The sequence below is a fragment of the Leguminivora glycinivorella genome, chromosome 7 (genome assembly GCF_023078275.1).
Source record: "Leguminivora glycinivorella isolate SPB_JAAS2020 chromosome 7, LegGlyc_1.1, whole genome shotgun sequence".
In the NCBI taxonomy this organism is placed as follows: domain Eukaryota; kingdom Metazoa; phylum Arthropoda; class Insecta; order Lepidoptera; family Tortricidae; genus Leguminivora; species Leguminivora glycinivorella.
This window is the reverse complement of record NC_062977.1, coordinates 4,050,996-4,075,306: the sequence shown is the minus strand read 5'-3', so window position 1 is coordinate 4,075,306 and position 24,311 is coordinate 4,050,996. Positions and strand designations below refer to the sequence as shown.

At 38.8% G+C, this 24,311-nt stretch overlaps 1 protein-coding gene and 2 non-coding genes across 3 annotated transcripts; 1 reads left to right on the top strand and 2 right to left on the bottom strand.

Moving 5' to 3' along the window:
* The first annotated feature begins 483 nt into the window (after positions 1-483).
* Positions 484-19,868, top strand: LOC125228000 (E3 ubiquitin-protein ligase TRIM37-like). The gene is made up of 15 exons (XM_048132436.1): positions 484-709; positions 778-1,037; positions 1,516-1,726; positions 2,920-3,128; positions 4,012-4,119; positions 7,899-8,108; positions 9,113-9,292; positions 9,740-9,854; positions 9,996-10,189; positions 10,260-10,312; positions 10,589-10,709; positions 11,630-11,781; positions 12,467-12,636; positions 17,467-17,572; positions 18,916-19,868. The coding sequence occupies exons 1-15, from the start codon at positions 656-658 to the stop codon at positions 19,047-19,049; spliced, it is 2,277 nt and encodes a 758-aa protein (XP_047988393.1). The 5' UTR covers positions 484-655; the 3' UTR covers positions 19,050-19,868.
* On the bottom strand, positions 5,468-5,540 carry Trnak-cuu. The gene has a single exon. It is a non-coding gene; the product is annotated as a tRNA-Lys (tRNA).
* Trnak-cuu lies at positions 5,897-5,969 on the bottom strand. Its single transcript has one exon. It is a non-coding gene; the product is annotated as a tRNA-Lys (tRNA).
* Positions 19,869-24,311: the final 4,443 nt, after the last annotated feature.

Below are 24,311 nucleotides of genomic sequence, written 5' to 3'. Positions count from 1 at the left end.
TATTTGTTTTTTCAAATGTATCAATGCAGTTTTTCTTTTTATTAAAATCGATGACATGGTTCCTAAGAACAGATCTTCGTATGTCTTACAGTTTCAGACTTCCCCAAACTGACCGATTTGAATGAGCCATCCTGTATACCAGCTGAACATCGATCATAAGAAGACAGCCGAAGCTAAGGTTTAATAGAACAAACGTGAATTAAAGTGTCAAAAAGAAGTAAAGGTCATAATTTAATTGAAATTTAAAGTATAAAATAACATCGACCTAAAACATTACATTAACATAACATCAAAAACCCAAATGTAAATAATATAATAGGTCAGTTATACATTTTGTTTTTAGAGCTGTATGCGAAAATATTATGAAAGGGTACTGGCGATCGATTTCCATTCTTAAAATCGTACTTATTAAGGGAAATTTGACGGACAAGTAGGGCAACATTTTCTTTTTGTTTTTATTTTGATTCGATTGCGATTCGAACACGGAAGTAGTTGGTTTGTTTCTCGGTTCCTTTCGTACTGCATCGTATGAACTCGTTGACGAGAGTATTGTGAAATGTCTAATTGTTTTTTTCGAACAGAAGTATGATAATTAATGTCTAAATTATGGTGATAAACCGTTTGGATCCGGAATAAGGAAAGTAAATCCCTAAATATGGCCTCGAGGGGAGACAAAGGGAATGGAAATGGCGAGGAGCAGATTGTGGAGGTAATTGTTGGCCTAGATTTTGTTGAACAGTTAGGGGATGTGTTTTACGAGTTTGGGATTGTTTGTAGACGTTGGCGGAGGTGTTCCGCTGCTTCATCTGCATGGAGAAGCTGGTGGACGCGCACCTGTGTCCGCACTGCTCGAAGCTGTGCTGTTATGCTTGTGTTCGGCGGTGGTTGACGGAGCAGCGCTCGCAGTGCCCTCACTGCCGCGCCTCCCTGCACCTCCATGAGCTGGTGAACTGCCGCTGGGTGGAGGAGGTCACGCAGCAGATAGAGACCATGCAACAGACCAACTCTGCCACCCAGAGGGAGAGCTTTAGAGACAGGTAAACAATTGTTGTTGCTATGGAATATGCAATCTGTAGTTTGTGTGAAAGGATTGCATTGTTTATCCTTGACCTTTACTTTTCAATGCAGAAAGATAGAATCTTATTGTTCAGTAAATGGATCTGCAAAATAGTTGTTGATTGATAATCTTTAATCTCTGCAATACAAAACCAGTCTTATAAGTAAAAATTCTGTTTGGAATTAAGTGTGGTAGTTAATATCCAATTTGTACACCTTTCTTACAGTAATATATTTCATAAATTTGACTATAATATACCTGTTATACATTCCACACAGTCATGTTTTACATCTTAAACTCATTATATTATTACTAGCAGAAATTATTTATTTAGATATAATTTTACATCATGAGTAGGGGCACCAATTACTATGTATTAAATTATGAGATAAAATAGTGACCTAACAACTAAGTAAAAAACACTAGAATAATTTTGAAATATATATTATTATTTTTAGATGCCCAACACATCAAGAGAAACTCACAGTATATTGTTGGACTTGTCGCCGATGCATCTGCCACCAATGTGCTCTGTGGGGCGGCACCCACTCCGGCCACACATTCAAGCCCCTGGAGGAGGTTTACGAGCAACACGTGACTCAGATACGAGATGAGGTGTCTCAGCTTAGACGGAGGCTCATGGAGCTGATCAGTTTGGTGCAAGATGTGGTAAGTGGTTTGCTAATTCATAAGTCAATTAAAAAATCAGACTCATTATTTATAAATTATACAACCATTAAACATTGGTTAAGAAATTAATCAATTCTGCCAATATACTACAAAAATATTGTATCTTTAATTAAATAATTATAAAGTTTGTGTCAATAAGTGATTTGAAACAATACATTATTTTACAATCAATCACTCTGCATTCTGCAAATTCCTGCAAATCAAGATTTCATACTCTCTTCTTCTCTTCTTTAAATCCTCCCAAGTTGATTTAGGGTGGCAAGATTACATACTAAGACTAATTTATTTAAAGAGCTACTTCTATAACCACAAAATTAAAATTTTGAAAAAACCCCGACCACGACCTAGTGAACCGATTTTCATGAAATATGGCTAAGAACACTCCCGACTAACTCAGCTTTCAGACAAAAAAAACTAAATCAAAATCGGTTCATCCGTTCGAGAGCTACGATGCCACAAATAGACACACACACAGACAGACAGACAGACAGACATACACACAGACAGACAGGTCAAACTTATAACTCCCCTTCGTTTTTGCGTCGGGGGTTAAAATGTAAGGACACATCATTAATAACTTGCAGACAAATGCAGAGCATATTATATTACAGTTAGTCAATGAGCGGGAATGTTTGAAAGATTGATGCATATATTATGTCAACTGTATTTCCCACAGCAAGTATAGCATTGAAAGTGTACAAAAGTGTCACAAATGTATTTTTTGCAAATCCTTTGTGTTGTGCAAAAGCTACTCTCACTGACCCTGTGACCTCCTTAGTGAATGCATTGTGCTGTGCATGCACAAACATAACTTATATTTGGCAAGGATGTCACTTTGCAATGGGAAAGTTTAAAATTGTGTTACAAATAATATAGCCATTTGACTTACAATCTTTCACATAAGAAATACCTTAAATAATAAATTCCAAAAATCCAAAAATAAATTTGAAATTTTATTGATGTTTAAAATTGAATCATTCTGAATCATATAAGTACGAGTACATAATTATCAAAGAATGTTTTGTGAACTTTATGTTACATGAAACAATGGTGAAAACCTGCAACAAAGGTGAAAATAATTAAAATAGTAAATAAGGATATAAACTCATATTACGAGTATAAACAGAATAGGGTACATTATGGGGTAGCAATCTATTTTTTTGTCCCCATAGGAGCGCAACGTAGAATCAGTCCGGGCTGCCAAAGACGAGCGTGTTCGCGAGATACGCAACGCCGTGGAACTGATGATCTCTCGTCTAGACTCCGCGCTCAAGGCCAAGCTCCTCACGCTCATGGGCCAGAAGAACAGCCTCACCCAGGAGACTGAGCAGCTTGAGCATTTGCTGCAGGAGATTGAGCATCAGCTACATGCTAGCACTAGGTATGGTTTCCTGTTGTACCTATCTACTCTATCCTCGTAGCGCCCACCATACAAAATTTATGCTAGGGAATTTTGATTCTTATTGTGCTTGAGATTGAATTCAATTTCATTTGTTCGAAAAATTTATAAACTAAAGAAATTATATTTTATTTGTTTACATGAAAGTTAAAATTCCATTGAAACCATTATGTACTTTAGAAAGTATATTGGGCGCCATGAGGCTATGATATTTAAGGATAGAAGTCACCAACTCAGCACTTAAAAATTACCCCCAATAATGCGAAGACAAATACGATATTCTGTCAAGATGTTGGGAACATAATATCAGTTTCATTGTCTCGTAAACCACACGTTACGTTCCAAATGTGTCATTCCATCATTCATTATTGACTTAATTAATGAAGTAGTAAAATATGTCAAGATGTTGGGAACATAATATCAGTTTCATTGTCTCGTAAACCACACGTTACGTTCCAAATGTTCATTCCATCATTCATTATTGACTTAATTAATGAAGTAGTAAAATATGTCAAGATGTTGGGAACATAATATCAGTTTCATTGTCTCGTAAACCACACGTTACGTTCCAAATGTGTCATTCCATCATTCATTATTGACTTAATTAATGAAGTAGTAAAATATGTCAAGATGTTGGGAACATAATATCAGTTTCATTGTCTCGTAAACCACACGTTACGTTCCAAATGTGTCATTCCATCATTCATTATTGACTTAATTAATGAAGTAGTAAAATAAGTATATAAACCACATTCATAAAATTAACATAAACATTCCGTCACTTTATCAGGACTGATATTTAATTAGCATTAAAACATGGCAAACCATTTACGCAACTAGATTTTAATGTATATTTTACCAACAGGTCTGAACTAATAGCCAAGAGTAGTGACCTGTCGAAGATGATTCACCAGGTGCGCAAGAAGCCTATGGCGAGCTTTGTCACTGCTCCGGTTCCTGCGGATTTCCACAGGTAAGTTATGTTAACGACTTGCGTGTTGAATTTGACTTAAACCAAGCTACATTAAAAGCTAAAAGGAACATTAAATGCATTTGAGTTCAATATAAAAAGAAGCGTTGATAGCGTGATTTACGAATTTCAGCACATAGATGAGCCCCAGTGTCATTTAGTGTATTTGTATTATACACCGTGTTTCACTTAACACTAAAAACCTGAAAACCGTTTGTTCAGAATCGATAGTAGAATCGATTGAGCTATATCTTGATGGGGGTAATATTTTTTTTTTTAGTTTGTATTATTAGTTATTTTTTACGTGCCCATTCTACAAATTCGTAATACAACATTGTGCATATTGCATTGCTAGAGGTTGTATACCTTTTTCAGTATTTAGGGGTATTCATACTGGCTGGTTATTTGGACGACTATTTTTTCCGCTACGAGTTTGACGTTGTTTGTCAGTTTAATTTTAATGTTTACCTCTAATAAGTCATAAGTCATAACAAATTGAACTCGTACTTAATTACAACCTTGTTATTTTAAATGTTGGGTTTAAATTTGCTTACTGAGATTACCTGTCCAATTTGAAGTTTGCTGTGACAAAGCTCTAAAGTATTTTACAGTGACATATGGTAAACCTTATGTCGTTGCAGTAACGTACACAAATAAATAGTTTTAAGGTTTTTGATGGTAAAAGCTAGCAATTATTTTTTTGAGTTGAGTTAAAAGTCGAGTAGAGCTGCACAGAAATTTAAACATTCGATTTAAAAAATAAATAAACATCAGATTAAAAAATGGATACTCTAGATAAGTTTAAAAAAATAAAAATCAGTTGGGGTGTCTGAGGTTTTGAGTGATAACGGAAACACAGTGTATACGTTGGGGTACTTTTCTTATCACAACTATTACAAGAAAAATCTTGTCGCGATTTAGTTTTTTTTTTATATACATACATATAGACAGCAAACGAGTAGAGGAGATTGTTTACAACACATATCAGCGCCATCTAGCGTAACACTTAAATTTAACAGACAATGCATGCCTTTGCAAAAGGGTAACAAAAAAAAAAATAGATTGATTCAGAATCTGCATTATAGGTATAGGGCTCAACGCCATCTATCGTGGAGTTCGCGAACTAAACAAATATTGCATGCATTTCAGTAATTATCAAGCACAAGAAAAATCTTGAAAGCGCTATTCAGGTTTATCATAATTATAACAGCGCTATCCAGCGGAATTCGTATATAAGTAATCCCATTAACCTCGAAAACAATTAATTGTGAAATGCTTTAATTATAAATTAAAATTATAATCCTTACTCATCGTCTGGTAAATCGTTAAAAATAAAAAAAAATAAAAGATGCGCCCAACGTGGGGCTCGAACCCACGACCCTGAGATTAAGAGTCTCATGCTCTACCGACTGAGCTAGCCGGGCTGTTGGGTTTGATGACGAAATTTGCATTCAGGGACCTTACGTCCTTTTTGCCGAGTCATAATATAGTGATTTTACTGAAATGTATCGATTGCTTTCCTATTTGTTGGATACGTAAATATAAAAAAAATCAGTAAGTAATAACGTTATACTTTGTCGTTGAAAATGCCATTAGGTTAGTCCTAATATATGTGTATTATTTTTTAAATTTATAATTGCTCCTTTATTTTAGTTTTCATAAATTAATTTTATGTACTCAATAATCTTGCAAATCGACTTTTAATTAAGAATCACTGTCAAATAAAAATAAAAATAAAGTGTTACATTGGCATTTCGTCAGACCGTCACAAAAAAAGATGCGCCCAACGTGGGGCTCGAACCCACGACCCTGAGATTAAGAGTCTCATGCTCTACCGACTGAGCTAGCCGGGCTGTTGGGTAAGACGACGAAATTAGCCGTTGTTTGCGTAATGATACCCTGGACTAAGAATAGGTAGGGTAAATGTGCTAGTTTCCGTCAACTTACTTGTTTTTGTCCACACTCGGAATAGCAAATAATAATATATTTTTATGTAGATAGATTACTTTTTTTGACAATAAAAATAGTAAAAAGTGCGGTAAAGGTGCTTTTGTACTATAATTTCTTCAAATGGACGCAAACTAGCGTTGGACGAAAACGAACACACCCCTATTATGTACTTAATTGAAACATGCTGTCAAGTCTTCTAAAGATATAAATAATCTGCAAATTTTAATATGTTGTTGTAGCTTAAAATAATATAGATAATACTTGTAATAATAATTATTAATTTTAGAATTCAGTTTTGTAAGTCAACACGTGGTTAACCTCTTCAAGTCGCGATTTCCGGATTGTACAGTGCTTGGCCATACAATTATTGTACCTACGTATGGTATTGATATTAATACTCAATAAAATAAGTTTATTTTCTGTACTTGTGAGTAAAATGGGCAGCTACAGTTAAATTGCCTCTCACGACCTTGACATGCGACATGCGTGCGTATGAACCGAATTTATTACTCATAAATTTTGTGTTGTCACGCGAATCTTGTACACGACAAGCAAATCAATAAATGAATCTAACTGATGTCAAGGAGAGGTATGCAAAGATTTGTGGTAGGTATTCTTTTCTATCTCGTGGTTTTATGATATCTAATCATTGAATCTTTAGTAGTAAAATTTATTAGGGTCAAATAAGAATACATGTAGGTACAAAAATTACACTTCCAACCTTAAAATAAAACAGTACTTAACACTACTCCCATGTGAAAATTCATCCGCAACGCAGGCTTCGTCAGGTGGCCACAAATCCAAATCAACAACATGCTTCGTCAAACAAACCAATGATGATATCCGCAACAGGCTTCGTCATATATAAAATAATAACTTTAAGCTAAATGAAACCGTCCCGAATCGTACCTGGTTCAAATGTCCCCATAACACCGGCAGCGTTACCACGCTGAATAGCCAATGAGATCTGTTGGACCAGGTACGATCCGGACCGAGGGTCACATCCCTTGTCCCTTAGCCCGTTATCTTTAGTAGTTCAATGTCGGAATAGGTATTTTAGGTATAATTAGTCGCTCGGTTAGAAAATGCTCGATGGAAAGTGGAGAGAAAGGTATTAAAGTTATGCCTCGCTTTAAAAATACCTAATATATTGTGTTAATTTAGGTTACGAGTAATAACCGTATTTACGAAAGAATCGTATGTATATTTAGATTGCGACTATGCAGTTTTAGAAAAAAAATATATTGAAAACCTGATTCTCACAAATGCATGTAAGACGCATTAGGGTTCGTTTTTAGGGTTCCGTACCACAAAATGGAAAAACGGAACCCTTATAGATCAATGTACTGAACAGATTAACTTGAAATCGTCAGTTGTTGATAAAAAGTTAACTCACTGTCAGTTTTGTAACTATATTTAAGTACCTATATGTAATTTTAATAAAAATGTTAGTAATAAAATCTGGCCATACATAATGTGTTAATTACATAATAGTACATTACGATACAAGTGCGTAAAAAAGGAAGTTCGAAACGAGTGGCGATAAATTAAAACACGACCGAAGGGAGTGTTTTAAATCGACACGAGTTACGAATTTACTTTTCGCACGTGTATCGTACGACGTTTTTCAGTACAGATGAGCTTCCGAAGTTTCGACCTGGCATATAATGAACCACTTCTCGAACTAGTGCGTAAAAAAACGACCATCTGTACTGAAAACTATTTTATAAGCAAAAATCTACATTGAAAACGTGAAAAAAGTTGAACCAACTTACCAGCTACTTTTTCGTATACACTCAATCAATGCTTAACATTTTGTTAATATTAAACAGCGAGATCGTCCCGAGCTACGACAGCAGTACCTTCCCGCTGACCAACTTTACGCAACTCCAGCACGCGGCCGCACCAGTTTACTCTGCGCCACTTCACGTGAACGGGTTATGTTGGCGGTTGAAAGTGTACCCGGATGGCAATGGTGTGGTGCGAGGGAACTACCTATCTGTGTTCTTGGAGCTGAGCGCTGGTTTACCTGAGACTTCCAAGTGAGTTGATTTTTAACTGTTGTATGACTTCTATGATGTGCAGGGTTCGAAAATATCCGATATTTATAATAAATATCAAAATATCCCATATCCCATAGTCGCCTTCTACGACACCCACGGGAAGAAAGGGGGTGGTGGGTTAAATTGTGGTGTAGGCGACAGGCTGGCAACCTGTCACTGCAATGCCACAGTTTCGTTTTTTTTAACCCCTTATTTGCCAAGAGTGGCCCTGAAGCTTTAGTAGTTTCACGTGCTCTGCCTACCCCTTTATGGGATACAGGCGTTGTAGGCGACGGAACTACCAACCTCCGTGCTGCGCGCGTGCTGGCAGCCTGGCCGGTGCGGATGCCGCTGCCAGCGCGCGTCCTTTGTTTTTTTGTACATATTTTTTCTGCTGTTCTGTCATGTAAATGGGCTACGAATGTTTTATTTTACACGTCTTCTGTAAATAATATGTGTAAATAGTGTTGTTTTGTATATGTTCCTGTGCTTTTTCCTTGTATGTAAATAATGTGGTGTATATAAACTGTACATATAAAGTTTTTAATGTTTTATTTACCGTCGGCGGCCCGATCACCTACAGGCGTGATTGTATGTATGTTGTATGTATGTATATCAAAATATCGGATATTTATGATATATATCGGATATATATCAACTTTGATATATATCCATTTTGTATGGAAGGCATATTATTATTTTGTTGCATTATTTATGAGTACAACTTTAGATAAGGAAAATTCTACTAAAAAACATAACATTTAGTAGAAAAACAGTAACAAACACAAAAAAACTATATTAGATTTTTAAAAACCATTTTTGTATTGCAATATTTTATAAACAAATGACAAATATCGGATATTCATATCCATTGATATATATCGTCAAACCCCGCTGGATATATATCAGATATATAACCCTCATGATGTGTGTCGGGTTGAACTTGTTGTGGTGACTATTATTGTTTTTCTGGGATCATTAATAAATATTATATTTTTACGCAGATACGAGTACCGAGTAGAAATGCTCCACCAAGTGTCGCGCGACCCGTCCAAGAACATCGTCCGCGAGTTCGCGTCCGACTTCGAAGTCGGTGAATGTTGGGGCTACAATCGATTCTTCCGGCTGGACCTGCTTGCTAGCGAGGGCTATCTCAACCCGGACACCGATACTCTTATACTGAGGTTTGTGTTCGAGATTCCCATTTAAGAACACCTTGCGCGACTTAACCGCCTTTGAGGTCGTTTTGGCGATTTAGTAATAAAAGTTGATATAAGACTCGTTGACAGATCCACCCCGAGACTCTTGGCGGATGCAGCAGACGTTACTTAGAAATGCTGACAAGAGAGACGTTTTTATGTTGAGTAAAAAAAATCCTTAGCTAACTTTTCAAAATGGAAGTCTCCATTTGCTAATCCTTCAAGAATTGTTCGATGTTTTTTATTCAGAGACCATATTCTTAAATCCACAACGCAGACTTCGTCAGGTGAATACAGGCTTCGTTATTAGCTTCGTCAAAAAGTAAAACAATGGAAAATCCGCAACATGTATCGTCGATAAACTAAACCTAAAAGTACATACTTAAAAAAACGATGTTTTAGTACGTCATTGCTAAAAACTGTATTCGACAGGTTCCAAGTACGGCCGCCGACGTTCTATCAGCGCTGCCGCGACCAGCAGTGGTACATCAACCAGCTTATCAACATGCGTAGCCAGCATATCCTACAAATTAACGATCTCAAAGAGGTATATTTCCAAAATACTAAAAATTAATCAGACCGCCTTTGATTTTTATCGTCAATTGAATCATTATTTTTAATCTACAAAGGAGAATATATTCCATTATTGTCCTACAATTCCATTGGTTATCAATTGTTTCTCTTTCAGCGGCTATCGCTCGAAATGTCCCGCAACTCAATGGCGGTGACACGCGCGCCCGCCACCGCGGCCCCCGCCACCGCCACGGCTCAAACCAACGACACCGATAACCCGGCGCAGAACAAACCGGTGGACGGAAACGCCGTCAGCGACGCTTTACTGGTGGACGGAACTCCCCGCACGCCACCGTCAGCGGGACGCAGGTTTGTTAGACACCGACAACCCGGCGCAGAACAAACCAGTGGACGGAAATACAGTCACCGATGTGGCCAGTGGAAATACTCTTCCGCACGCCACCGTCAGCGGGCAGCGACTGATGAGCCCAGGTTTGTTGTCAACAAGCACCTATGGTGACATATTGACTCTCAGTTTTGATTGAAAGAAGCGACACTTAGACAAATACGAGCGTAACTTCCTCCTCCTCCTTTAGTCAAAAGGTCCTTTTCGTATTGTACGCTATTTGCGACGGTGGTCCTAATTTTGTTTATGAAAAACTGATGTTACCATGAAAACCCTAGAAATGATTTTATTCCGGTAAAGTCAAGATACTTGAGGAACTTGGGTGATACTGATATCGAAATGAATTCTCATATCTTTGTCAGGATCCCTGACGCCCGTGCTGTTCGAAGAGTCGCGCAACAACGACGTGTCGTCGGCCGGGGCGTGTGCTTACGGCGACTACGCCGACCGCCGACTGCCCCTCAACCTGCCGTCCACTTCCAGGTACGTGGGGTTTATCTATAGAATTAGAGAAAATAACTGGTTTCCAAGACCGTTTGCCACTCATTTTGGCAGGAAATAGTACTCTAACGACAGTCTGTGCTGACTTTGGATGGACCTAGGTGTAACCTTCAGTCAAAGAATTTGTTTACAAGTCATTTCGTATCTTATCACAGTGAAAATCTGTATGATAGTCGCTGTGCATAAAGATGTAAAGTGCTCCTGCGTTGACACTCGACACACTGCTATCGGTCCGGCTCTCGGTCCGACTCGTCAGTCGACTGAAGTACAACGCCGGATTGCTTGCAACCAGTGCGTACAGCGTCGGCCGAGTTTCGTTTCCAGCCCCAATATTTTTTTTTTATGTTTCTGCAAGCTTACATCACTCGCTCGCGGTCCCGCGTTAAGTAGGTACCTACCCGCTAGCAGTTGCCTCGAGGCAAAGAGGATCGAGTATTATAGAGAGTTACTGTCAAAGTAAAATGTGTAATCACAGTGCATAGACTGCCATCTCTCGACACAAGCTTAAGACTTTTGAACCTCAGTTTTCACAATTTGGCCCATGTTGTTAGCTTGATATACCTACTGTGTTAAAATGTCAAATATTAATGTTAGCGCCATCTAGCTGAGCGTACCCCAAAGGTGTAATGCAATCGAGGCCACCGTACCTTTTTCTGTATGGTACTGAGGTACGTTTTTTTCTTAGACTTTATCTGTCTATACGGAGTTCTGTCTTTGCCTCGAGGTAACAAATGGCCGAGAGACCACGCGCCCGCCTGTGAAGTCGCATGGCACGTACCTACTATTCTTCTGAGTTTTACGTAGTAACTTATTAGTATTAGTTAAATAAAGCGTGGGTATTGGTCGTTTTGCGGGTAAGTGAAGGATTTGTTACGTTAGTAAGTTATTAATCTGTGGTTTAGGTCTGCAAACTCCCTGGGCGCGGGCGGCGCGGACAACATGGCGCTGGTGTCGCTGCACACGCTGCTGAGCGCCGCCGCGCCGCCGCGCGCGCCCTCGCGCGTGCCCAGCAAGCTGCCGCGCCAGCACCCGCCCAGCAAGGACGAGCTCGCCGGTGGGTATCCCACCCCGCCCGCTATACGTGGGGTTAGCCGGCCCAAATGTATTCTATGTGGCGCAGTTTGCCTTGCTTATAGTTTTAATTTTATGGTCTAGCTAGATTAAATGCCAGGCTTTTAAGTCAAATCTCATAGGAAACTAAAGATAAAGGCGAGCTATGATAGCGTCATCTATGCTAAATTACACAGTTCCCAACCCCATTGGCAACACTTTTTGCAACGACTAGTAAAGACGTCAACCCACATTCCAGCCCACATTTAACCGAACCGAACCGAACCCAATGCGTAGCGTGCGATGTTCGTGGCCTATTGACAGGGCTAGCGAACTATTTGCGATCTATTTTGTTCCACTGCGTTGCGCTTGTGTTCAGTCACCGGCAATAACATTGTAGATAAAGATCGCTGCATAAATATATGACACGCTCATACGGCTCTCGAGATAAGATTGTGTCAAATATTTTTGCGGCCTTCTTTTTGTGCGATGTTATTGCCGGTTCATGGGCTAAATAGACAGATAGTTGGACGTAGTTACGCAGAAACGTTCCAATCCATCTGAAATTGTCATTGAAATGAAAGACTTTTGTTTTTCATACAAGGTCTAAAACTTAATGACAACTTCATGTGGATTGGAACGTTTCTGCGTAACTACGTTCAGTTGTACTAAGGAGCGTTTTGTTGCAGCGGTAGCGTCAGTGCCGGTGTCGGAGACTCCGCACGCGCACACGGAGGCGGGCCTGTCCGCGTCGATGTCGTCGCCGGAGCTGAACGCGTGCGCGGGCCCGGAGCCGGCGCCCGAGCCACGCGAGGCGCCCGCACAGCCTCTAGCTTCAGAGTCTAGCAGCGATGCCGGGGTCAGTATTAGGCCGTTTTCACATTATCCGATCCGATATCGGATGTCGGAAAGATTTCAATGGAAAAAATTGTTAGAAGTTACTCACCATAATTAAGAAGTATACTCCTTTGCATAAGAATACATCTAAACGTAGATACCCAATTTGGTACAGCAATGCTCTGAAGCGTTGCCTCGAGGAAAAAAATAAGTATCACAAATTATTTAAAAAATTTAAGAATCCACGCGATTATGATGTTTTCTCAATGCTCCGGAAGAGGTCTAAACTAATGATGGAAAGGTGCTATAGAGATTTTTTGTCGTCGGTTGAGGACGCGTTGCACGATGATATTAAGTCTTTCTGGCGCTTCGTAAAAAGCAAGAAGAGTCGTAAATCAATACCACAGAAAATGAGTTATGGCAATCTAACAGCCTCTGATGCCCCGGGTATATGTAATCTATTCTCGTCTTATTTTGGATCAGTATTTGAGCCCCGTACACCAACATCACTTAGTACACCCGACTCATCCTTAAACAACCAAATACTGAGTAATGAATGTTTAAGTAATGTTTCTATCTCCACTGATACAATTACTGAGAAAATTATGTTGCTGGATCGAAGCAAAGGCTCGGGGCCTGATGGTATACCCCCTTCGTTTGTAAAGTCTTGTGCCAGAGAGCTTAGCTTTCCACTATGTTTAATATTTAACAAGTCTTTGCAGTCAGGGATTTTTCCCCAAGTTTGGAAGACGGCGTATATCGTTCCAATTCATAAATCGGGAGATAATTCGTGTTGTGAAAACTATAGGCCCATTAGTATTCTTTCGTGTATGGCTAAGCTCTTTGAATCCATTGTCTACGTAAACTTATATAGCCACTTTAGAACAATAATATCTGACAAGCAGCACGGGTTCGTAAAAAGTAAGTCTACAGTAACAAATTTATTGGAATACAAAAATTATCTATGTACTAGCTTTGCGGAAAGAGGTCAAGTCGACAGTATATATACGGATTTTTCCAAAGCCTTTGATAAGGTAAATCATAATATTCTCTGTCACAAGCTCGCACTATACGGAATACATGGAAACTTGTTTAGGTGGATATGTTCCTACTTGAATAATAGGAGCCAACTCGTAGCTGTCAACGGATCTTTGTCTGATCCTGTACCCATTACCTCAGGAGTACCTCAGGGGTCACACTTGGGGCCATTGCTGTTTATTGTTTTTGTAAATGATTTGGCAGAACTCTTGTCTTGCCCCTCACTATTTTACGCAGATGACCTAAAAATCTACAAAACAATAAATAGTACCACAGACTGTCTCGAGCTGCAGTGCGATTTGAATGTTGTTTCTGACTGGTGTGCTAATAACCGTATGACTCTAAATGTTGACAAATGCTTTGTGATAACTTTTTCGAAGAAAAAACAGAAAATATACCATGATTATAGCATATTCGATCGGAAACTTTCACGCAAAGAGTTGGCTAAAGATCTTGGTATTTGGTTTGATGATCAATTAAACTTTAAATATCATTATGAGTACATTACAAAAAAAGCTAACCAAATGCTCGGATTTATTCTCCGCGTCACCAAGGACTTTAAAAGACCTAAAAGCCTGCTAACATTGTTTCAAAGTCTTGTTCGTAGTATTCTTGAGTATGGGTGCAATGTATGGTCACCGTACTATATGCTACACACAAATAATATCGAGAAGGTTCAGAAAAGATGTCTCAAGCTCCTTTCATACCGCTACAACCGTACCCTTGTACGCCAGGGTTACGTCGAGCGACTACGCACTTTTAATGTTTGTTCCCTCGAATCTCGTCGTGTTCTTCATGATATGCTGTTTCTCTACAAAGTTATACATTCTAAAATTGACTCCCCTAATATACTGTCCCTTGTTACATTTAACACTCCCCGTTTTAGGTCTCGTGCTCCAAAGATATTTGCTCTGCAAGTGTATAGAAATAATACCTCCTTCTACAACCCGATTATACGAATGTGCCGTCAGTACAACGACCTAGTATCAAAACAAAGTCATATTGATATTTTCAACTCTAAGCTTGTAGTATTCCGGAAACAAGTTATGGAAATTCTCAGCCAAAAATCGCCATCACCATTATGTTAAGTTTGGTTTCTATTTTATTTTATTATATGTGTCTCATTTGTTCTCTAATGTTTTTTTTTTAATTTTTATTATTTATTAATTTATTGTGTTTTATTGTGTAATTCAGTGTAGCTATAGTATAAGCTGTAAATAGTTATAGTTTTCGTTCCTTACATGTGTTTATTTCATGCTGCGCATACATGTTTTGGGTGGCATTCTAACTTAAAACCTATGTGTATACTATTTTATATCATGTAAATGTCAGCTGTTTTGTGTGCCTAATAAATAAAAAAAAAAAAAAAAAAAAAATCCAAGATGGCGCCTGTAATGTATGGGATATCGGTCCGACATCCGATATCGGATCGGATACTGTAAAAACGCACTTATACTTTGGCGCCGATTTGGTCAGTAGAAAAAGTGGCAAATTCGAAAAAAAATTTGTACAAAGCGATGGTCTAGTACAAATGTGCATTTGTACAAACTTAAATTGTGTGTTTTTCTAGTGACAATTGGATTTAACTAAGTTTGGTATGTCGAAACCTCCGTTTTTCCAACGAAGTAAGATAAACATGGAAGCAGCTTTTAAGAACATTACCGTTCAAATTCTTGGCACCGTTTAGCACACATACACAATTACGCCTACATTTACACAAGACAATACGTTTACAGGCCCTGTAATCAAAACTGGTAAACAAAACAATAGTCATCTCTTTTATACTAATGCACACAGATAAGTGTAGCTGAAATGCATATAATGCCACTAACTACCAATCAGGGATTTTATTCGGCTAAAAACCTTCTTGCTGTACGTACTGGCAGCTAAGAATTCGCGGTTCATATTTGACTAAAATTTGACACGAAAAGGGATGGGTCATACAGCATGCAAGGAGGAGGAGGGGATGGGGCATAAGGCTTATGTCATACATTAAAGAACCAAGCAGAAATAATTTTAATTTTATGCATATTAAAAAATAACTACATAATTAATTTGTTGTTATGAAGTAACAGCCTACATATGAAAATAATAATTATGTCGTACACGTATTCCGCTATAATAAGTATTTTTATGGCTAGATAAATTCAATTTGACGACCGGTATGGCTCAGTCGGTAGTGACCCTGCCTGCTAAGCCGCGGTCCTGGGTTCGAATCCCGGTAAGGGCATTTATTTGTGTGATGAGCACAGATATTTGTTCCTGAGTCATGGATGTTTTCTATGTATATAAGTATGTATTTATCTATTTAAGTATGTATATCGTCGCTTAGCACCCGTAGTACAACTTTTGCTTAGTTTGGGACTAAGTTGATCTGTGTAAGGTGTCCCCAATATTTATTTATTTATATCTGTATATCAATGTAGTCACGTTCAGGTTGTTGTCAGTTGCCATCTATTGTTAACAGGTGTTAAACGTAGGCTTTCATTTTATAAATTTTACCTTTTTAGGGCTGGTCAGGTTTTTCAATCGCCAGATAAATAATATCTGTCAGATAAATGTCAGCTGTCACTGTAATTTATACGTGTGATGAAAAGGATAGTGATAACTTTATCTGGCAGATTTATCTGGCGACTGAAAAACCGGTCCTTAAATATGTAATTACTTAGATGTCGCCACCGAAAGATAATAACATAGAACACTACTTTCAAACAAAATGCCAGCCGACAAGTGGTTCCAAGATCATAATACGCCGTACTGACACCGGACCACAGGTCACGTCTATTTCTATTCTACAACCTTCTAAATTAACACGTTTAGGGACGCTTAGTGACGTCATCTGTCATAGACCAAAGGAAACAAATGACTACGCGTATGCTATACCATACGTGTCCACGAATGTGTTCAGATTGGCCATTTAAACCACTATGCCGGTGACACAAGGTCTGTAATCAAAATAATCGAACTCCTATGCCACTGACACGAACGTGTGTTTAAACAAGTTTACTGGCCTATGTCGGCCGCACAGCAGGCAGACAAACATGGTCGCGCGATATTAATAAAATTATACAAAAAAATGAAAGTTTTTAAATATCAATGGCTATTAAAAATATTGCATAACATCATCCCCATACAAAAGTAGCTCGTACAAAATAAATCGAAATAATTTTGGATCTCGCCAAATTACACATGAAACTCAATCCCATATTTTTCTCCGTATTGGTTGGAACGACTAGCACATGATATTACAAAACAGTACGGCATATTCTTTTTGTAAACATATATTCTAAATATGCCGTACTACGACTGTTCCGACTGGCCGCCATTAGCGCACTGACAAGCTCCGTGGCACAATTTTGAGGCCCCGCCTACCGTGGCACAATATTTGTGGGGTCATTTTTGAGAGCTCTTTAGACATCTAGGTATATTAACAATCGCTGCGTTTTTCAGTGCACATTCTGTGGCATCGTAGCTCCCGAACGGATGAACCCATTTTAGATTTAGTTTTTTTTTGTCTGAAAGCTGAGTTAGTCGGGAGTGTTCTTAGCCACGTTTCATGAAAATCGGTCTACTATGTCGCGGTCGATGGTTTTTTCAAAATTTTAATTTTGTGGTTAGGTTATAACGAAAATTATTTCGACGCAATATTTAGACATAGACATAGAAATAGAAAGGATAGAAAGGCTTTATTTAATATCACATTAGTGTTAAAATTAAAATAAGTGGAACGAACAGCTTGATATGAAAACCTTAATAGTGAGCCAATAGGAGTTAAAGGGTAACTTGTTGACATAGTTTTCGTATCTCTCTACAGGACCTGATGTTCAGCGAACTGGAAGTGTTCACGGATGAGACCAATCCCTGTCACGCGGACGACAACTCCAACGAAGAGAACGATGTAGATGAAGAAACCATGTCAGGTAAGAACTGTTATACGACTATTTTAGCACCTCATTATCATAATCCGGGGTTTTTCATGCGGTTTTTATTATTATTATTTTCAAAGAGCGGAATTCGTCATAGCAAAAATCAAACTGTCAAAGGGATTGACCTAACTGTTTTATCGACTTATCGATGTTACGGAATAATATCGCATTAGGTATCCATAATCAACTTAAAAGATTATTCTGTAACATTTGACCTTTTTGATAAGCAACTTGCATCTGCATATTAAAGTAAATCATGTCAGCGTTACATATGTCATTTATGTCACTTGAGTTTTCATGAGTGATTTCCGTGCCGTGTTACTAAAATGGTTAATATTCCTAAAAGAAAAACAATAAAAAATGGATACAGAAAGATTCTTCTCTTAGTTTCAAAGAAGATTCTTCAACAATATATTGCTCCAAATGTGATGTTCATTTACATCAGCTAAAGAAACATTGTGTTGAAAGTCACTTAGCCTAATTTCATTACTTTAACTTTGTTTCGTTAAGTGACAAATATTTATCGATAAGTCGATAAAACAGTTAGGTCAATCCCTTTGACAGTTTGATTTTTGTTATGAAGAATTCCGCTCTTTGATTATTTTATTGGGCTTACTATTGGCCACAGACTAACCAAAGGCAAAGACGGGGCTTACGATGGAGTGAGCTCGCCCAGAAGATGCCTGTTCACTCTTGATTTGAAGGTTACCGGGTTAAGAACAATTTTATTCCTTGTAATAAAGTTTTTGTTTGATGTTTCTATTTTCCCCGCACCCAAAATCCTGGAGTATGCTCATTACGAAATTTCAGGTTTATGGATATTATGTTTACGTTTTATGCTGAGTTTATCTATATTTTATCCCTTATTTAAAACGCTCCTTTTGCCGTTCCATTCCAATCCTTTTTCGAATGTTACCCCCAAAGCAACAAGAAATCCTATGAATCTTCCGGTTCCTCACTTCGCTTCGCACATTGCGTACGCTCCACTGAAATTGTAAATTGCGTTGTATTACGATAGGCGTAGCTGATCAGCCTTATTTTTTTTTTTTTTTATATTAGCCGAAAGATGCCAAGTAATATTGAACAGGCGGCGATGCGAGTTCGCTCTTTCGATATTTTTACGCGAGGCTTCAAACCTAAACTAGCCGTCACGGAGCGCGGAGGGGAGGAACCGGTGGAATCATTGTTGCGTCCCTAATCCCAACGGCCCGGCCACGATATCGCGCGACTGTTAGGTTGAAACGAGACACAGCGATCCGACCTTTCGTTCCCACCATCGACGCTGCCTCAGCTTTGTCGTGCCGGGTCGTGACTCCTCCCCTCCCCTCCCCTCGCAGACGTGTCGTCGGGCACGGGCACGTCGTGCAGCTGGTGCGCGGAGCAGCCGCGCCGCGTCTACTGCGCCTACCGCCACCGCCGCCGCGCGCAGCCCTACTCGGCGCGCCGCCAGCGCCCGCAGCAGGACCAATAGACATATCCCGACCCCTCAACTCCCTGCATAGCTAAATGACGATAGAAAGGCTACCTAGGTAGTCACGAAATAGAATGGTGACGGAGGGAATCTACCGCAACGCGGATATCTATTCTGCGCGCTGGCAACGTCCACAGCGGGACCAATAGACACACACATGATCCCCTCGACTCCCAGCTTAGCGAGCTCGCGTCGACGTAGAAACTAGCAAGGTAGATTCCCACCGTCTCTATATCAGACGGTGACGGTGGGAATTCACTGTCGCGCACCTTCGTTTTCACCGGATGATATAAGCATAAAAACTATTCTAAAGCTTGGCAAAAAAATACAAATGGAACTATTTTTTTTTTCATAGCAACACTTACTTTTCTCATACAAAAGTGATTCAATAGTTGCCACATACAAAACAATTTACATAAACGGTGGCGCCCCTATTATTTTTTACTCTGTTTTACCAGGCTGTATGTCCATTTCCGGGTATTCAAAAGTTTTACGATGATAAGTCAGAAACGCCTTAAGAAGTCTCTCAATGCAGAAGTCGTGGAGTTGAGGGGTTACATAATACCATCTGCAAGCCACGGGAGTGCCAAGCCTCGGCAGAGAAAAAAAAAGACAGTGTGGAGTCCAATAGATAGATTGATCATGGCACTAACGGCTTACTTAACCCCTCGTATGCTCAGACACGGATCCGTGCGTGAGAATTTTAAATGTCAAGGTCACATTTTAATAATCAATATTGACAGGCCCCATACGAGGGGTTAAGCATCGCAGTCGCCTAGTACAGTGGTCAACAGAAACCATAGTTTAACACTTTAAGTTCTCGCGCTTTGTACACATAGTTTTAAAGTCACATACGGATCGAACGCGATTAATTAACATTATTTTTGGGAAAAAAGGTAAAAAGAATGTTAATTAATCGCGTTCGACCCGTATGTGACTTTAAAACTATGAGAAACCATAGTTGTTCTTGGGATTCCTTCCGGATGGGCACTTTAATACTGTAACTATAAATAAAACTAGGTTCTACTCCTCAAGCAGGCTAACATTTGTTCAGAGACTTTTGTTAATTTGAAATGAAATGTATTGCAAATGATTAAAGCGTGATAAGTACTTCAATCACACTGATAAAGTACATTTAAAATATAATTTGTATGAAATAGAGAAAACGCAAATACTTCATAATTATTTAAATAATTTGAACAAAAGTTTTCTAGCTTGAGGAGTACAATGTATCTTTTAATTAGGTATTTGCTCGTCGATACACGGGGTATTGGCTATGGGCATGCTTTCTTTGTGGCGATGTGTATAGCGAGCTATACGTTTAACTTGTAGCACACTCAATGAAGCCTATCTCGCGGGAAATAATTCGTGTATAGGCGAATTTTGGCATAGTTGTAGGGAATGGTGTTCTAATCCACATACTCAAAGTACTGATGGCAAGGGGAGGAGCTAACGGGTGGAGGGGGGTGGAAAGGTCCCTTTTTTTAGTTTTTCGCGTAAATGTGGCTTTAAAACTATGAGAAACCATAGTTGTTCTTGGGATTCCTTCCGAATGGGCACTTTAATACTGTAACTTAAATAAAACTAGGTTCTACTCCTCAAGCAGGCCAACATTTGTTCAGAGACTTTTGTTAATTTGAAATGAAATGTATTGCAAATGATTAAAGCGTGATAAGTACTTCAATCACACTGATAAAGTACATTTAAAATATAATTTGTATGAAATAGAGAAAACGCAAATACTTCATAATTATTTAAATAATTTGAACAAAAGTTTTCTAGCTTGAGGAGTACAATGTATCTTTTAATTAGGTATTTGCTCGTCGATACACGGGGTATTGGGTTTGGGCATGCTTTCTTGTGGCGATGTGTGTAGCGAGCTATACGTTTAACTTGTAGAGGTTTGGCGAATATGTAAAAGCAATTGAAAACTGATTATATACGTTAACGTCTTAATTGGATTTAATTATTGTCTTAACAAGCAAATATAAAGAGGAAGTCGCGAAGTGTTATGTTATAATATGTTTTTAATTTTGATAACTTATTACAAAGATAAATTATTTTTGGTAAAAATAAACAAAGTATTGAATAATTTCAGTCCCGAATTCCCGATACTATTTCCGAAAGAATTATTGTATTAATTAAGGAGGCGTATTTTATAGTAAATACCTAACAAGCGATGTTAATATTATTGTTGTTATTATAAGAAAACCCTCTTTGAGAACCCCATTTTTTTTCTTATCTCTTGTATGCTCATGCGCTGATAAATGACAAACTATCCTAAACCCTTGACACGCCATTAAAACACGACAGGTTGAAATATTTACTAGCATTTATCATTGCTTAAGCAAATGAGATGTTAATACTGTTTAAGTTGATTATGTATTTTTATAAAAAAAAACCCATCAAATATCTAACCGACAAAGGCATAGAATTGAAGCTATCAATAATGTGTTGGATAGACAAGTGGAGAAAATGCTGTTAATGTTATAAATACAATAATAATCACATTCTAGTTTTATTCATTTGGTATGCTGAAAATTCCTAAGCTGCTAGTGAGTATTTTTCAATGGTCCCTAATTTATGTACTCGTAGGTTAGTAATTGAATTGAAATACCTATCAGGTATATTGGTGTACCTTGCAATCAAATGGCAGTCATTTAAACCATCTGCAGACATTTTAGTCCTGTTCAAATTCCCGTGTCAAATAATCCTTAAACTTTAGACTGTGTTATTTACCATGACGTGTAAATTATCCAAATATAACCTTTAAAGGGCCGGTTGCATCAAACCGTCTGTCATCGTTAAAGCGTTCGTTAAATTTTATTGTATGGGAAGTTCCATAGACATCTGCAGCGTGACGATGATGTATCTGTCAAATGTGGTTGATGCAACTGGCCCTTAGTGGCATAATACCTAAGGCACTTGTCCCATCAAAAGCGAGTTAGCGATCAGTTATCGGTGATAAAAAGGAACAAATAAATAGTCGCTCCCGTTTAAATAAAAGAGACATCATTACGTCTCTTTTATTTACACAGAAGCGACTATCTTTTGTTATTTAGATAGCTCATTGTAAGCCTTTGGATTGGACAAGTGTCTAAGTAAGTTCCTGGCTAATAGTGCCTGTCATAAAGTTGTCCATAATATCTGTACAGGCGAGAACGACATCGAAGGCGCGTGCGCGCTGCCGTCGGCCGCCAGCTCCGACATCATCAGCCGCCTGCTGTGCGCCGTGCACGGCGTGCCCGAGGCGCGCCACGACGAGCAGGCCACCGACATGCTGCTCCTCAACCTGATGCGGATGAACGGCCTCACCAAGACCAAACATAGTGAGTCCGGTTTCAAAGAGTCCCACACCTTTAGGAAATATGCCGAGATCACTAATCAAGAAACGATACATAGATACATTAGAATGTATCGTTTCTTGATTCGTGATCTCTACCTGGTCTACCGGGTCCTGATTGTTAAGAATAAGCCGATCATATCGGTGGGGCGGCAATACAATACAACGAAATGCGGTTCAAATTGGTCCGGATGCGGACCAAGGTCCGCCATTTTGTGATTAGAAAAATTGTGATTGCGCCACCAATTATAGGTGAACACAGCATGCATTAAAAAAACCTACTCTATAAACATTTTAATGATGAGCTTAGAAATCTATACTAAAACTATAATCTATTTACAAAGTGATAAGTCAAATGGTAGGTAAGTGTATAAACTAAAACTATAATCTAATACAGTGAAACCTGGTTAAGTGGGACCTGGATAAGTGAGAAACCTCTTTAGCTGGGACCCAAGGTGCGGTCCCGACACTTTCGCACCGATTTACCTCTGTTAGTGAGACAAAACAGACCTCTATAACTGAGATTAGCCTTTTCGATTTTTTTGTCACATTTCCCTCTATTAGTGAGACAGAGTGTGTATTTTACCTCTATTACTGAGACTATATTTGAAATGTTTATTCACTTAATTGTTTGTTAAGAATTTTATAGAAATTTACCTCTGTATCTGAGATACAGTCAATCTATGACCTCTGTAACTTGGACTTTAATCATCTCATCAATTTAAAAATCTATTTCCATATTTTTAATAATTCTTAGCCCATCTGTAAATTACGCGATTGATTCTTTGTCTTTCGGTGAGTTAAGGGTTTTCTAGGTTATTTTAAGTAATTAAAACTAAAATTTCGCTTTGTAACATAAAAATTATAAAAAAATATAACTTTCATAATATAAAATTTCTATGACACAATGACATTAAAAGTCTTATATTTTATTTAAAGACAAGGCTTATTTACCTTTTCTTTTAGTATGCAACTAATAATAACTATATGAAAAACACCTTATCACCTCTATAACTGACACATCCCCCTATTCTGGCCTCTATTAGTGATACCCTCTGTAAGTGAGACAAACATATTGTATTATACCTATCTAACTGAGACCCTGAATAAGTGGAATACCTCTTTAAGTGAGATAAATTTTGTCGTCCCTTGAAGTCTCACTTATCCAGGTTTCACTGTATTTACAAAGTGGTAAGTCAAGAGTCAAGAGGGGCACTTCAATCGGGGACTGAAATTAGGATTATAATGTGAATTCTTTTTTAGGTTCAAAGCCCACATCGGAATTCACCGATCCCATCCCCACATCAGACATATCGACGAAGCGCAACTGGGCGCACGCTCACGGCTCGGGACCAGTTCGAAGTCCAAGCGCACCGGTCGCCGGCGTCACGAGACGAGCTGCACAGCGAGCGCGAAGACCACCGCGACCGCCTACGTCACCGGGACAGCTACGAAGGGTTGCTGATTCAAGACCGACTTGTGGTAAGATATTCCCATAAAAGCCCAGCCACGACATTGGTGCGCCCACACGAGCCACACGTGCGAATGAAAAGTCCCATCGCTGTCTCTCGCTCTAATGTATGGCCGCCGCTCACCGCTGTCGCGCTTAGACCAATGTCGTGGCTGAGCCGTAACTGTCACGTCCACGAAGCGAAATTAGGAGTACGTGAATAGCTCGGGCCCTGTGCAGAGTCCCATTGCTGGTGTAATCCGAAGCGTTCTCATTACGTACGGTTATTGTCGGTACATTCCTACTTACAAATATCACTAATGAACTTGGCGTTAAAAGTAGTGGCGAACAGTGTTTAATTGTATCCCAATTATTTTGTTGTATTTTATTGCAGGAGCAGTAGGATGTTTCCTGAGCCCACCGGGTACGCCCGAACGCGCTCAACCCTCGCCGGCGAGCAGCGACTATA